This window comes from Phodopus roborovskii, unplaced genomic scaffold, assembly GCF_943737965.1.
Source record: "Phodopus roborovskii unplaced genomic scaffold, PHOROB, whole genome shotgun sequence".
Taxonomy (NCBI): Eukaryota; Metazoa; Chordata; class Mammalia; order Rodentia; family Cricetidae; genus Phodopus; species Phodopus roborovskii.
In genome coordinates this window covers 20,431,538-20,447,987 of record NW_026126448.1, presented here as the reverse complement: position 1 = coordinate 20,447,987, position 16,450 = coordinate 20,431,538, and the positions used below count along the sequence as shown (strand labels likewise).

The window sequence follows — 16,450 nt, the reverse complement described above, 5'->3', positions numbered from 1 at the left end:
ACACACAGAGGCCTATATTAATTATAAACTGTTTGGCCTATCGCTCAGGCTTATTACCATGTAGCTCTTAAACTTTGTTTTTCCTCTTCAAGACAGGGTTTCTCTGTTACTTTGGTGGCAGTCCAACTCACTCTGTACACCAGGCTGGCCTGGAACTCACAGAGATACACCTGCCTCTGCTTCCAAGTGCTGGGATCAAAGGCCACCAATGCCCGGCTAGCTCTTACAACTTAACCCATAATTTTTTATCTATGTTTAGTCAAGTGGCTTGGTACCTTTTCTCAATAAGGCATTCTCACCTTCCTGTGTCTGTCTGGTGACTACGTCTCTGCCTTTCCTCTGCCAGATTCTCTTAGCCTGGTAGCCCACCTATAAAGTAGCCAGTCAGCATTTTATTAAACCAATATGAGTGACACGTCTTTACAGTGAACAAGAACATTATTCCACATCACCCTGTCTCAACACAAAAACACAAGATGTGTTCAGAATTTCAGTTTTGGCTGAGCTTTCATCTGTATTCCAGATGAAGTTGTCAAATGTGGTTATGTGTATTAAATTAAACAATGTGTTATATTACCTAAAACACATAACCAAATACTATATAAAACTACATATTCTACCTAACACACTAATGCACACTTGGTGTTCTTGAAACGGCTTACGAAGAGCTAACCTAGCTGGGGACACATCATGCAGCTGAGGCTAAACTCCTGATCCTCCTGCTTCCACCTATCAAGTACTGGAAGTAAACAGATGTCAGGGCTGGGGCTAGAGATCCAGCTCAACAGTTCAGAGCCCTCGCAGATCCTTTAGTTTTGGTTCCCAGAACTCACAACTGCATGTAACTCTGGCTCCAGGGGATCCAACATCCTCCTTTGGCGTTTACACATGCATATACAGGTGTGTGTGCATGCGTGTGCACGCGCGTGCACATACACAAAAAACCAAAACCACCCCCAAAACACCCCTCACCCTGCATGTAACTACACTGGCCTTGATTTTAGACAGTTTATCCTAATTGAGATGACCTTGAACAGGTCATCACCCTGTCTCAGCCTCCTAATTGCTAGGATTACAGTTGTGTACTACCATAAAAAGGTCTATTTTCAAAGTTTACAGAATTTAAAACTAGACTAGTAATGTCCTTGATGATTCACATTGAGATATATATTTTTGGCCGTTTGAGAGGAGGCCCCACACATACTTAGGGTAGCCCAAACTCTTGACAATCTTGCCTCGGCTTTTAAGGATTATAGACAGGAGGAATACCACACCTGACCAGTTAACTTTTAAAAAAAATAATTTTTATTTCATGTGCATTCATGTTTTGCCTACACATATATTTATAGGCATATATACTGTGTGAAGGTGTTCGATCCTCTGAAATTGGAGTTACAGGCAGTTATGAGCTGCCATGTATATTCTGGGAATTGAACCTGGGTCCTCTGGAAGAGAAGCCAGCACTCTTAACTGCTGAGCCATCTCTCCAGCCCCTGATCAAGAACTTTTAAACACAAAGAAACCTGTTTTAGAAAAATAAACTACAGTAAGATTTACATGTCCCAGGACAGCCAGGGCCAAAGGAACCCAGTCTTGAAAATAAAAAAAAAAATAAAAAAATTTACATTCACTGAAGGGTCTGTAGGAGAAATGTTTTTTTTTAGGAGATGGGGATGTTTTCTCTTGGGATTTGGAAGTCAATCAATACTTGGACCCTCTGCTTGTAACTGAGCAGGGAGCAGACAAGAGCTAACAGTTGGCTTCAGCAGCACTGTGATTCAAAAGACCACTATCCAGGGTACAAGATGATGTCACACTTGCTGGAGGAAATTCACCTTGTGGTCTGACATATTGGATCCTTGGAAATGAGAAGTGAATTCTAATTTCCTTCATTGGAATAAAAGGCTTCCTGGCTGTTTTCCAAGCCAACAAAGGCCACTCAGACCAGTGTGATGGAATGGAGAAAAACTGGCTGATGTGACACAAAATTGGACCAGATTAAAAGGTCCACTTGGATTTGTTAGTGTTAATGGTTTGCAGCTCATGCTCAGCACAGATTGACTTCTAAAAACAATTAAAAACAATTCCTTGTTTTCCACTGTATGTCAAATATCACTTTTTGTATGTGTGAAATTAATGACCCAGTTATTGAAAGGTGACATCTTTCTGAATGAAGCCCTGATTAGAACCCTGCATGGCTCAGCAACTGGGTTAACCCTATTTAGAAAAGACAAATGAGAAAACTATATAGAAAATAAAAATTTTATTTTTTTCAAGTTTATAAGATAGTTCCCATTACATATAACATTATGGTCAAGGACTCTTATAGCCACAAATGCCCGCAGTCACATAAATATATCCAACCCAACCGATGCCTTTTCCTGTTAAAGAGGCATCTGAAGTCCAGAGGGAGAGTGGCGATCCAAGAAGAAAAAGTCCTTAATGGAATGGCTCCGCTCAGTGTGCTAGGAGGCAGCCAGGGAGCCTTGCTGCTGACTCAAGGCAGAGGGAGGACAGATGGCCTGCGGACAGAGCTGGGACACAAGCAGATTTTTGCCACTGTGGTTAAGGTATTTGAGCTCAGAATTCCAACTTGGCATCTATAATGAATCTGTCTGAATACTTCTAGCTTCTTGAAGATGGAGACCAGGTTAGCAGCAAGGAACAGAAGCTTACTCAAGAAGGCCTCAGCTGCAACCTGGGGAGAAGTGTGGAAGGAGGGCCCAAGCCTGCCACGTGGGGGCTAGCCTGTACTCTCCAAGAGGACAGTACCATGCTTTGTCTGGTGCTCTTGTCAATTGTGTGACTCCCATTCAAAGTAGTGTCTACAAGTGTCATATGCTTCCAGTTGCAGTATGCCAATCAGATTCTACTTGGAGCTGTGAAGGCTGAGTTTGCGTGAATCGCAAACAAGCTGTGCCAAGTCTCTTGGGATACTAGCTCTGACACTCAACTTGTAGAGAAGACAGAACACTCCCAAATCAAAAGCCCAAACAGGCACCTGAATTCTGGAGCAGGTATCCACTCTCCTGGACATCACCAGCTGTCCCGGGGCACTGGACAGGGTGATGCTAAGGCACAGTCAGTTTTACATTCGAAAGTCACCTTGTATCCAAGAACATTCCTGCAACTCCACAGACACTCCTAGAATTAGCCCACACCATGAAATGTCCAGACTAACCCTTGAGAGCACTGGATCCAGCAGGTGAAGGATTACCAGCTAATTACTTCAGGGTGCTCTTTCCAGTAAAGACTGGGTCTTTTTGATGAAAGACCCAGTTTTTTCCAGCTCCAACTTCCAACAGCTTTTAATTTTTAAAAGAGATTTTATGTGTATCAGTGTTTTCTTGCATGTATGTAAGTGCTTGGTGTCTGAGGAGACCAGCAGAGGGCATCAAACCCTCTGGAACTGTAGTTACAGATGGTTGTGAGCAGCCCCTGCAGGTGCTCAAACCTTGGATCTCTGTACCAGCAGCCAGTGCTATTAACCAATGAGCCATCTTTTTAGGACTAACAGCTATAATGCTGCCAGCTCATTTTCCTTCCCAAGCCTTTGTGGGAGGGAGGCAGAATCAGTACAAAGGGCAGCAGCCCTGGATGCTCCTTTCGGTGGAAACAACACACTCTGGCTTCCCCTGCCAGAACAGAGGCTCAGCTCAGAGTGTCTCCTTGCCTCTTTTGGCCAAGTCCAAATTCCTTTTGTAAAGAGAGCTAAATTGGGTGGGCAGGGACTCCATGATACATTCTAGGAATGAAGAGTCTCCCTTCAAGTGTTCATGGTGTTAACCTGTGTGTAGAGGGAGGGCTGTGTGTCACACTTGGAAGCCTTAAACGCCTGAAGACCAACAGGTGGCCTTTGTCCAGGACAAGAAACTACACTGGCAATGAGGGAAGGTTTTGAGGGTTGAAAGTAAAACTTTCCCTTGAGTTTCTATGATGGACCAGGAAGAAAAGGCTGGGTAGTGCTGGGATGGCGGTGCTAAATGTAGCCTAGGGAGGTCTGGCTTAGACTCCACCTCTTTGTTCCCACCCCCTACCTCAAAATAAAGCCAAATGGGTGACCAAAGATGGAACCTCAATCTCGTATCCTGTCTGAGCCCCTTACTTAACCGCTGCTCTCAGAAGTCTTGCCCAACAGTTCTGAAAATGGTGTGCTGCACTTTTTGTTGCTGTCCAGCGGCCTGGCTTTAGGAGGAACCTTGCCTTTATGCTGCAGCATCTCTGGGGACAGTGACTACAGCTATGGGTTGGTTAAGGACCTCCTGAGAACCAAGGCTGCACATATCCTCAACTCTAGGCAACTTTACCCCAATTAAGCAGGTAACCTCATTGGTCCTAACGGGATAATGCCTTCAAACAAAATAAAACCAAACCTCCCCCAAAGACAGCTGGGCTTGAAAGGCTAGGCCTAGGCCAAGGCTCCCCTCCACACCTTCTAGGGGCAAGCTGCCAGGTGCTCTTGCCCCTAGCTCAGGATTATATATTTTCTGGCCTGGTTTCCCACTTCAGCATGGAATCTGAGAAATGGGGTATTTCATAGGGAATTGGGTTTTGATTCTAGCTATCTGCTCTCTACTCCCAGGCACAGATCTGTGTAAATGTAAGTTGGGATAACTGCATGTAAGTGCAGGGCAAAGGAAGCAGGTATACCTTGCTCTTAAGACTTTTTGCCTTTTGAGTGGGCAGGGGCTGGCCAGAGCTGTACGGAGAGGTGGATTTGAGACAGAGCGAGCAGAGAGTGTGAAACCAGATTCTGATGACTGAGCTAGCCACAGAGCAAGCCTCTGGTGGGAACAGGTGCTGCTCTGCAGGAGCTCTAGTAGACCCTTAGCACAGGAGCCAAGGCGACACTCCTAAGAAGCCCAATTTGGAGGTTGAACCTCGTAGGACAGAGCCTCTAAATCATAAGCTAAAGGCTTAGATTTATTGTCTATGGGAAAGAGTTTCCAGGGTTGTAACTTTTGGTTACAAAGGAGGACTGGCAAGGAGACTGAGGTTTACAAGATGGGAGATGCCAAAGTCTAAAGTTAGTAAGTGACCCGGGCCCTGATACAGCCAGGACCTCCTGGAGAGCAGAGTGCTGGGGCCACTAAAGAGCATTGCTTATCACAGAGAGGTATTTCAGACACTTCCATCTCGGAGACTTTACACACCACTTTCTTCATAGAAAAGGCTGGGGGGGGGGGGTTTGCTTCAGAGACCAGGCCCTCACCTACAAAAATAACATCTCCATTCACTGGAAGAGAAGTTCTACAACTAAGATTACAGGAGATGTTCTCATGGGACAGGGCCAGTTTCCGTCAGCATGATCGGGAGCAGCTCCCAGTCTGTCCATGCACCAAGAGTGCAACTATGTGCCCATCATTGCCTTTCTTGTTCTTTGTGAAATGAAACAGAAGTAAAGCACGGCAGCGGCAGGAAGTCTGCTGTCCTACCCAGCCACCTCCTGCTAACTATGGATGGGGCTGTGGCTCACTCAGCAAAAACTGCAGTTGGTTCTGATTGTGTTCTCGCCAGCATTCCATGGAGAGAGAAAGAGCACAAGAGAAGGGGAGGGATGCTGAGACAGAGAGACAGACAGACAGAGACAAGGGTCTCAGAGGGTTCTGGCCTCTGACTCCTGTTGGAGGTAAAAAGAAGCTCACAGGGTGGGAAGGCTCCACGTTCCAGTTCTTAGAGGAAGTCAAGCTCTAAAGCCTGGTGCAGGGACACCAGGTCTCCATGGTTTGTGATCCTCCAGAAGGGCATGTTGTGCTGGAAGAGAAGAAGGAAGGCTTGTTAGCCCAATTTCTGGGACCTAACCATAGCCCCTCCTCCACAGATGTCTCCTTGAGGCTCTTGGTAACCATCTATCCTTATGTCTGAACTCAGTACAATACAGGACATAGAAATGTGAGGAATTTTTATGAGATTTCAATGCTACCTATGCTTTTATCGAGGTACCTGTCCTAGATTTTAAGGTTTTCAGGTTCAAATAAAATGGTGATTAAAAAAAAAAAAAAATCAGTATTTCTGAATGTAGTAGTGAATGCCTATGATCCCAATACTTGAGAGGCTAAGACAGGAATACAAGATTGAGGCCAGTCTGAGCAACACAGGAGATACTGTAAGAACTGACAGACTGGGAAGGAAACTGCCTTGTAGTCGATCAGTTTCCTGTAAGCCTTTGCTCTAACAGGCTCAAATACTACCCATATCCAAGATGCAGCACGTACAGATGTTATGTCACTAGAGCTATACAAAGTTCTTCCAGCACCTCAGTAAGTGCTGGAAACCATGTGCAAGATGATGAGTTTCACTGACCCTCTATGAGTTATTCAGAATGCTGAGTTTTAGAAAGTTCTGGCTTAGAGTTAGCTGTCCTTGTTGGCTGCTCAACTGTGGAGTTGTTAGCAGACAGCAGAGGAAGACAGCAGTGCTGGATCATGGCATTTTGTCCAATGGAAGGAAGGACATTGACAGCTTGAATGGCTCCATAGGTAGGTTGCTTGGGAATCAGTTCCCTCATCCTTGAGGCACATTCATGCAAGGACTAGTTTTCTTCCAGAAAGGCTGGAGAAAGATTACTGACAGGAAGCAGGCTAAATTGCATAAAGCAGTCAGACTTTTTAAAAAATAATTTTATTTTATGTACATCAGTGTTTTGCCTATAGGTATAGTCTATAGGAGGGCATTGGATCCCCTGGAACAGGAGTTACACACATTTATGACCTGCCGTGTAGGTGCTGGAGATTGAACTGGGATTCTCTCGAAGAGCAGCAAGTGCTCTTAACCACTGAGCCATCTCTCTACTGCACTGCTACCCCCCCCCCCCCCACACACACACCTTTTTTTTTTTTTCTTTTTCAAGACAGGGTTTCTCTGTGTAACAGCCTTGGCTGACCTGGAACTCACTTTGTAGACCAGGCCAGCCTCAAACTCACAGAGATCTGCTGCCTCTGCCTCCCGAGTGCTGGGACTAAAGGTGTGCACCACCACTGCCCTGCTTCACTCAGACATTTTAATGAGCATATTTCATTTTTGTCTCAGTGCTGAGGACTAATACACCCTGAACTCCTGGAGAGTGCATTTCCTAGTAGATTGCAGACCTCAGCTTAGGGGGGAACTCTACAAATATTCAAGCTCTTTTCTCTCTTTCTTATTCCTTCTCCTTTCCCTATTTCTTCTCCAGACTGAGAAGCCACCGATGTTTGTCCCGAAGGGAGAGTGAGCAGGACTGGAGAATCAAAGCCTCAATTATTAACACAGAAAAGCTTTATCAAGCGGCAAGTATTTCATGGAAACATCATGAAATAATGATGCCAATTGATTGTCAGTCACTAACTAGTAGTTGCTGTGGTTTCTATGAACTGGGTGAAGAAAATCAGGGCAACCCTAGTTGGTAAGGCATGGTTTAAATCTAAAAACAAAAGAAACAAAGGCCAAGAAAGAATGTTCATACACCCACATAGCAGATGAACAAACTCAGAGGGTAAACAGACTTCGGCACAGCTAACAGTGCACTTCACCTGACTTTAAGAGACAGGGTCTTTTTATATAGGTGAAGCTGACCCAAACTCCTGGCCTCAAGCAATCTCTCCTCTCCTCCCAAGTAGCCAGGACTGTGGGTGCACACGACCATTCCTAACTTAATCTGATTTTAGGTTCCATAGCCCAAACTCAGATACTATTTCTGTATGAAGAGAGGATGACCCATGGCTTGGGCCTGCATAGTGATAGGGGAACTTTATCAACAAACTTGCAGGGCTTTCAAAAGCATCAAAGACTTCTCTAACACAATTCCTGTTGAATGTACTTGTTTTTCTGTTTCCCTCCCTACTTTTAAAAACAGACTTGAAGCCTAAGATCAGAATGGTTTGCCTTTTTGTAGTCAGTCTGATGTCCTCAGAATCTCAGATGAAGATGAGGCCCACTTCAGGGTTAATGAGAGGGACCCTGAACTTGCTATATAGCCTAGGGATGACCTTGAGCATCTGATCCCCCTGCCTCCACTTCTGAGTACTGGAATCACAGACACGTACCATCACATCTACTTTTACTTGGTGCTGGGAATTGAGCCTGGGGCTTCCTAGAGCATGTAAGCAAGCATTATCCACTGATCTACATCCCTAGGCAGGGAGGAAAGGACAGAGGAAGATCTAACAAATTACAGGAAAAACTCCACCTGGGAAAAAGTGAGGAAGGAAGACACTACAAATACACAATAGTGGTAAAGATTTTTCAATTTTATCATTTTTCTCCCTATACCCCTTTCTGACAAGAGTCTCATGCATCCTGTGAACTCACTATATAGCCAAGGATGCCCTTTCAACCTCCTGCCCATACTTCACAAATGCTGTGATGATAGGCATGCTCCATCCCGGTTCTACAATCCTGAGGATTGAACCTGGGTTTCATGTGGTGAAGCAACACCCTGCCAAGTAGGCTAGATCCTCAGCCTTCATTCCCTCCTTTATTCGTAGTTCTGCCCACACGCCTCGCAGTTCATATCCTCTCACTGCCTCCAGAGGAGGGATTACAGATATACACCACTGTACATGCTCTACTGTACCGTTTTTCTAATTGCTTCATGCACAATCACACAACTGATTTTTTCCCCCTTTCTACGTTACCTGCTTGGCTGCAATTTCTTCATCTCGTCCATCTCCAATCACTACATATGTGACTTTCTTTCCAAACCTTGACACAATTCTCTCAAAGCAGCTCTCCTTACCTATAGAGAAAAACACATTTAAATACCAAACATAAGGCCTGCTGCTCCATTCATCTGCCTTACGGGCAGCCTGTGCAGACTACTCATTCAGGAGTTAGGAGTGTGGCCAGAGCTTCAGTAGCCCCTCTGCCCAAAGAATCTGACAGCATGCCATTATCAAACAACTTGCTTCCCTAGATCACAAACAAGCCAGCAGCTAGATTTGGCTTCGTTCTTGACTCCAAATCCAGGCTGTGGCCACAATCTACAGCAAATGTTCTCTTTTTAAAACTCTGTATTTTTTCATTGATGAAATTTATTCTTGAAGAATTTCATATGTCAGTGTGTTCTGATTACTCTCAGCCCTGTCCTGCTTGCCATCTCACTCTGGCCTCTATGACACCCCCTTCAAAGCGCCTTTCCCGAATTCATGTCTTTTGTCATGGGTTTGAACCAGGGCCGTCTATGTGACCAAGAGCGGAAAGCTATCCATTAACCTCATTTTAATTCCTGTCAGATCCAGTGACCTAAGAATGTTCCTCAAGACACTGGAGAGCCATCTGCAGGAAAGTGATTACAATACCTGTAAATTTGACACTCCTAGCCAAATGGCACATCAGTGGTGTCCTGGTGCAGATACTGGTCCAGTCTGTGTCACAGTTTTCCCTTTAGAGATAAGGCTTTTAGGGTACACGCGTGCTAACTTCACCGTGGCAGTCCTGCCTGGCTTTCTCTGCAACATTCAATTGTTGCTGAATGAATGCTTATCACTGTGTATTAACTTACATATGATTCAGAGCCAATATACCAAGCCCAATTTGGTTTAACTATTAGAGTCAAATAATTAAAGTACTGTTTTCTATTTGTGTGCACCTGTGTATGGTATGGAGAGATGTGTATATGTGAGGCTGACTGGCCAGCAAGCCTGAAGGACTCTCCTGTCTCTGCCTCCCCACTGCTAGGATCACAAGTATCTGCCATACCCATTACATGTGGGTCCTGGGGACAAATTCAGGTTCTTGGGCTTATGTGGCAAGTACTTTACCAACTGAGCTTTCTCCTAGTCCCTGAAATTTTTATTTTTTTCTGTGAGGATATATTTATGATTTATTAAAACTTACCTGAGGATTCAGAAAACAAAGTCAGCCTCAAGCTATAGAGATCAGGCAGTGGTGGTACACACCTTTAATCCTAGGACTCAGGATTAAGAGGTAGATGGATCTCTCTATTCAAGGCCATCATGGCTTACACAAGCGTGAAGAGTAACAGAGCCCTTGAACCTAGCGCCTAGGATAACACACCTTTAATTCCAGCATTAGGGAGGTATATAAGACAGGAGCAAGGTCTCAGAGCTGGCATTCAGTCTCAGGATTCTCCAGTCATGTTGAGAAGAGCATAGACGTCTGGGATTTCAGTTTGAGGTTTGGTGGAACCAGGATTGCCTTTCAGCCTGAGCTAGAGGTAAAAGCTAGTGACCGGCTGCTTTGCTTTCTGATCTTCAGCTTGAAACGTGAACCCTAATATCAGTCTCTGGGTCTTTTATTTATTCATGTTACACTTTTTTTGGAGACAAGGTTTCTCTGTGTAAGAGCCCTAGCTGTCCTGGAACTCCCACTGTAGACCAGGCTGGCCTCAAACTCACAGAGATCTGCCTGCCTCTGACTCCCGAGTGCTGGGATTAAAGGCAAACGTTACCACGGCCCAGCTCTCTTGTTTTATGATGCTGGCAATCAAACCCGGGGGTGAATTTTAGGCAAGCATTCTGCCAATCAGCTACAACATCAGCCCTAAATTCTTTTTAATAAAATTTTTATGTTGGCATACAAAGTAATGGGTTTCATTATGGCATTTTCATATATGTCATTATTAAGGTTTATTTTTAACTATGTGTATGTGCGTGTGAGGGTGATTATGTGCACATGAGTGTAGATGTCTGCAGAGCTCAGAGGAGCTGAGCTGGAGTCATAGGCAGTGTGAGCCACCTGATACAGAAGCTGGGAGTTGAATTTGGGGAAGCACTGTTAACATCCTGCTCCCTTTGTGCTGGTTCTTTTTGTCTCTCAAACAGCCTCTCTGCTGCTCTCAGCATCATCCTACTGAACCCCTCTGTCTCTCTTAAGATCTCTTCCTTCCTTTCATGGCCCTTTCTGAAAGCTCTTCTCCCCCACCTCACCTAAACCTAAACTTCATATAGCAGAGAAAGTATGTGGTATACCTTTCTCTCTCTTTCTTTTTTTGAGACAGGGTCTCTCTACATAGTCCTGGCTGTCCTGGAACTCACTTTGTAGACCAGGCTGGCCTTGAACTAACAGAGAAGCACCTGCCTCTGCCTCCTGAGTGTGTCTTTCTGAATCTGGCATATATGATTTCCAATTACAAATGCCATATTTTATTTTTCTATATGCCCAGCCCTGAATTCTAATGTTCAAAATGTTAAGAAGTTAATTGTTTAATTCCATGACAGCCTAGATTTCTAATTAAGCCAATATCTAAAAGTGATGTGCTTATGAAAAAAAATGATTCAGGTTTCAGACATTTTCCTAAAACCAAGAAAAAGGACTATGGCAATTTTACAAAGGATGATGAAGAAATTCCCAATGTCCTGATATGTTCTGATCAAGGATGAGATAGCCTCTGGGATGCCTCCCCCACACCCAAGAAAGCTTACTGAAGGAAGAGATGCACACAAAGAACCAGCTCTAACAGACACTCCCGTTTCTATCTCAGAACACTATGGATATGAACCCTTCTGTTCTGGAGGATGTGGGAGTTTCTTCTGTGAAAAATGGCTCTGATATCTGAGTGGGGAGCAAATGCCTGTAAACAAGGCTAAGGCAGAAGGATCACTGTGAGTTGGGAGCAACCTGAGCTAGAGACCCTGATTTCAAAAAACAAAATAAAGTCCCCAAGCTCACTTAGGGTATTTTCAGAAATGATGTTGAGAATTCAATCAATGTCCAAGGATACTGAGTGGCTCCATAGTAGACAATCATAATTTTAGCTGTGCATGGTGACATATACTTTAATCCCAGCTCCTGGGAGCCAGAGGATGATCAGAACTTCTAGGCCATCCTTTACTACACAGTCTGTTTGAGGCCAGCCTGGGCTACATGAGACCCCCATCGCAAAAAAAATATACAAAAAGGAAAACCATAATGCTGAAATCACTTCAGAGAAACTGGAAAAAGCCTTCTATTGTTGCTTCCATTTCACAGTTCTGTCAAGGAAAGCCTCAGGCCTCTTACTGTGATTACTATGGTAGCAGATCACACCAAAGCTTCAAACATTAGCTCTGAGAATCATGACTGAGGAAAATCACCAAATAAGCTCCCTTAATATCAGAGAGAATAAAGCCATCCCATTAGTTTGATTAGCCTCTGGACGCTAGGCCTTAATGCAATGATTACTACAGAAAATACAGCTTTTGGGTGTAAGAGGCTCCAAGGGAAGGTCTGCTGCATGGGAAGGCAGGAGCAGAGGAGGCGAATGTGAAGGAGCCTTTCTGTCTGTTTTCTCAATGCCCAAAATCCCTGGTCAATGGACTATTTAACCTATGGGGAAAGGATTGGTGAATAAAACCCAAATGACTACAGAACTTCCACTACTAACTTCATGTTCTGAATTCTTATTTAAAAATTAAAAAAAAGTAGATGTATTCATTTTATGTGTTTTGCCTACATATATGTGTGTATATCATGTGTGTGTTTGCTGCTCTCAGAGGCCAAAAGAGGGCATCAGATCCCCCAGAGTTATGGGGGAGCCACCATATGGATGCTGGAAACTGAACTCAGGCCCTCTACAAAAACAACAAGTGCTCTTGTTAGCATCTCTCCAGCCAAAACATTTTTATTCATTAGTTGTGCATATGTGTACCTCTATGTCCCACGGTGTGAGGGTGGAGATCACAAGACAACCTGTGGACTTGATTCTCTCCTCCTCCTGTCTGGTTCTGAGGACTGAGCCCAGGCCATCACACTTGGTGGCAAATCTAGCCAGGTAGCTAGTCTCAGTAACAGACTTTCAGCCAGCCAAAACAAATTAAACAGGAGAAAGGCGCTTACTAGTTCTGATTTCTTAAGCAAACATGATAACTTCTAAGCCTTCAACCATCATTTTAGAAGATTGGGGGATGACAAACACATTTGTATTGCATAGCAGAACTGGCAGTAACACAAGCCCCAGGGAACGTTTCCCCGAGAGGCCACTGGGGAAACAACATACCGATTTTGGTAGCACTGTAGATGTTTTCTATAGGAAATATTTCTCCTAGTCCATATAGGAGAACCTTGGCCAGGGCTGGAACCAGCTGTGTGGTAGTGATCAGAACATTCACACAATTCTTTCTAGAAGGGAGTAAGGAGGAAAAGAACACGGTGAAACTGAAGCAACCTAGGAGCAAGAGGAAACCTCAAAGAGCTGGACTCTACTGATCAATGTCATATTACTCACCACCCCCACACACACCAGACAGGGTTTCTGTGTTTGGCACTAGCTGTCCTGGAACTCGCTCTGTAGATAGATGAGGCTGACTTTGAACTCAGAGACCTACCTGCCTTTGCCTCCTTCATGCTGGGCCACCACACCCAGCTCAATGATTATTCTTATTCAGATTTTTCTTTCTAAAGGTCAGAGGGACCAGTGAGATGGCTAATACATTTACATGTGTATGCTGGGAACTGAACCTGGGTCCTCCGCTGGAGCTGTGAGTGCTCTCAACCACTGAGACTCCATCCTCAACTCCCAGCCTTGGCCACTGGTTTTCACTGCCACTTGTTGGCTATTATCACTAAGTCTTCTTGTTAAGGTCACCACATTTCAGAAGACAAGCAGAGAGTGGAGAACTTTCATTGCAGTTGCACTAAATGGAAATGCCACTCTCATGAGACACGATTTAATTTCTCTGCTCATCACACAACAGCCACTGAGATTCCAGAAGACACAAAAATTCCCTAGATCCTTTACCTCCAATCTCCTGCTGAGATTTGTTTCTCAAGTTATAAGACACAAGAGAGAGAGAGTACATGCTACAGCTGCATCTATTTTCCATTCTAGGCTTCAAGGCAAAATCCCCTCAATCATCTTAACTTTTTCAAAGTTACATTTGTTGTGTATACAGAACTAACATCATTAGGCTTGGAAGCAAGCACATGGGAGCCCTTACTGGCTACCTTAACCGTCATCTTTTTTTTTTTTTTTTTTCAAGACAGGGTTTCTCTGTGTATCCCTGGCTGTCCTGGAACTTACTCGGTACACCAGGCTGGTCCCAAACTGAGAAATCCATTTGCCTTTACCACCTGCATGCTGGGATTAAAGAAGTGTGCCATTATTGCCTTCTAATCCCTGTTCCTAAACTCCATTTTTAAGGGATGGCCTAACTTGACCAGGGATAGGAAGTAGCGTGTCTTTTGAGAGGATAAGATGTAAAAGAACATTTCCTTACCTAGACTGGATGAGAAGCAAGGACTTTAGCGCAGTTCCTAACCAGGAATCGGTTAGAACTTCGATCTCTGCCCTTAGTCTCTGCAGTGCTTCCTTTCTCTGGGGGCTGAGGAGGCCTTTTAGATAAAAGCAGACACATTTGTTATCTGACATGAATTTGCTATGATAGTCAGTCTGATATTCAGCATGATGGGTTCTGAAATCATCATGTAAACAAATATCTGGCCATGTCTGTGAGGGATCATCAAAATTAGGTTACTGGGGTGGGAAGACCCTCCCTAAATGTATGTGGGTTGGGGTCCTGGACTGAATATAAGAGAAAGCAGCCAAGTACGAGTACTCTTCACTGTGGACTCAATGTGACCAGCTGCCCTCTCCTCCTGCCACTGGAACTTCTTATAGTTATGGTTGTGAGCCTAGCCTTTAAAGGGTGAGCTATCCCACCAGCCCAGAATAAACCTTCCTTAAGCTGCTTTTGTCAGCTACTATGCTGGAGACAAGTAGCCAATGTATGTGTTACATACAAAGAAGCAACTCCCATGAGCCCCTGCGATTATACATTTCCATGTTTTAGAATAGTGCTACTCAAATGTGACTCCTCAGCAATACATTTTCTTTCCTATGGGTACATCATAACAAAGTCAGCTGACATAAACATCACAGTTAGGCATTAAACATATGTGCCCCATGCCTGGCTCTTCCACTTTATATATTCTCCCAAACAGGCTCAAGAGATTCACAATGTGCTGTATCATTTTCTCCAGGAAACAGGTCTAGTCAGTACGCAGGAAAGGAGCAGACATAGCTTGGGGGGAGGGGAGGACTTGAAAAAAGAAATTAGGCTCCTGAGATCTAGAAGCCAATGACTCTGCCTGATACCAGAGGGCTGTTACAACCTTCTGATGACCAACTTCAAAGCTGTCTCTGCTTTTAGCCACAGACTGGGGTGACAAGGAAGGACACTCTCCGGTATAATCTATATAAACCCTAAACTTCACACAGCACTGGATGCAGAGTCTTTTTTTGAGGGTGAGGGCTCATGGTTTTAAATATTTTTTTTTCCTTTTTTTTTTTTGGGGGGGGGTTGTTTTTCAAGATTGGGTTTCTCTGCGTAAGAGCCCTAGATGTTCTGGAACTCACTCTGTAAACCAGGCTGGCCTCAAACTCACAGAGATCCTCCTGCTCTGGGCTGCCCCCAGCCCCTGCCTGCTGGGATTAAAGGTGTGGGCTATCATCGCCTAGCAAGAAGAGCACATCACTAGTAAAGGACTGAAAAGACTGAAAAGTGCACTGACCTTTAGGAGTGTGGCCAGTTTATGCACTTGCCATGTGACTGTGTTATGCTATGCCTGCCCCTACAATGGATGTTAATTTCTCAGCTACCAAATGAGGTATTTAGAGTAGATTTCTAATATCTTTTCCATTTTGAACAATCCATGACTAATTAGTTCTGAATAACACTACCACCTACAATATTTCCGGGCAGATAAAATTTCCGTATTAAAGCACAGGGACACTGCCCTATAATCCTAGCCTATTTCCCAGCCAGATAGTAACTAATTTGAATTACGAAGATGGGTATAGATATCTGCTATTCAAACTGTGGCAGTCTATTAATAAGTACCAACAGTGGTTATATCTCAAGAATAATAAAAAACATTGCATCAAATGTAATATATTGAGGTAGGTATGGTGGGGCATGTCTAGCAAGCCAATACTTGGGAGCAAGTTCAAGGATGGGCTGGGCTTCCTAAGACTATCTCAACAACCTACCAAGCAAACAAGCAAGCAAGCAACCAACTAACCAATAATCTGTGGAACTATGGTTTAGATTTTACCTATTCCCCCAAAGCTAATGTAATGAAGGCTTGTCCTCACCAAAGGTGCTTTAATGTGATACTAGGAACCAAGCTACCTTCTCATACTCCTCCCTCTCTCTTTCTCTGCTGCAATGAGGTAATCAGACTCTCCCTGTCATGATATTCTGGTTTGTCACAAGCCCAAGATAACAGGGCCAAATGACCAATAAAATGAATAAATAATAAATCTCTTTTCCTGTTAAACTGATCATTTCAGGTATTTTGCCACAGCAATGGAAGCTAACAACACATTTTCTTTAAAAAGATACTTGTCTTAAAAAATAGTATAATTGTCCAAAGTTACATAAGAGGGATTAGGAATGTAGAACTTCTCCTGAAATCCCCCATTCTAATAGCCATCAATGGTGCAGAGCCTCGGCTATCATCTCACATTCTTTTAAATTAAATTTTTCTGTTTTATTTGTATGTTTGCATGTATGTGTATGTATAAAATGCATGC

The 16,450-nt window shown here is 43.9% G+C and overlaps 1 protein-coding gene across 3 annotated transcripts in view; it reads right to left on the bottom strand.

Annotated features, from left to right (window-relative positions):
• Positions 1–3,279: 3,279 nt before the first annotated feature.
• Eya3 (EYA transcriptional coactivator and phosphatase 3) overlaps positions 3,280–16,450 on the bottom strand; it is a 78,188-nt gene continuing 65,017 nt past the window's right edge. For all 3 annotated transcript variants that reach the window (XM_051189000.1, XM_051189001.1, XM_051189002.1), the window contains 4 exons: positions 14,133–14,247; positions 12,914–13,035; positions 8,613–8,713; positions 3,280–5,754 (listed from right to left, as the gene is read on the bottom strand). In XM_051189000.1, the coding sequence (XP_051044957.1) occupies positions 5,674–5,754; positions 8,613–8,713; positions 12,914–13,035; positions 14,133–14,247 (419 nt within the window). In that variant the 3' untranslated portion in view covers positions 3,280–5,673. The remainder of the gene's footprint in view (positions 5,755–8,612; positions 8,714–12,913; positions 13,036–14,132; positions 14,248–16,450) is intronic.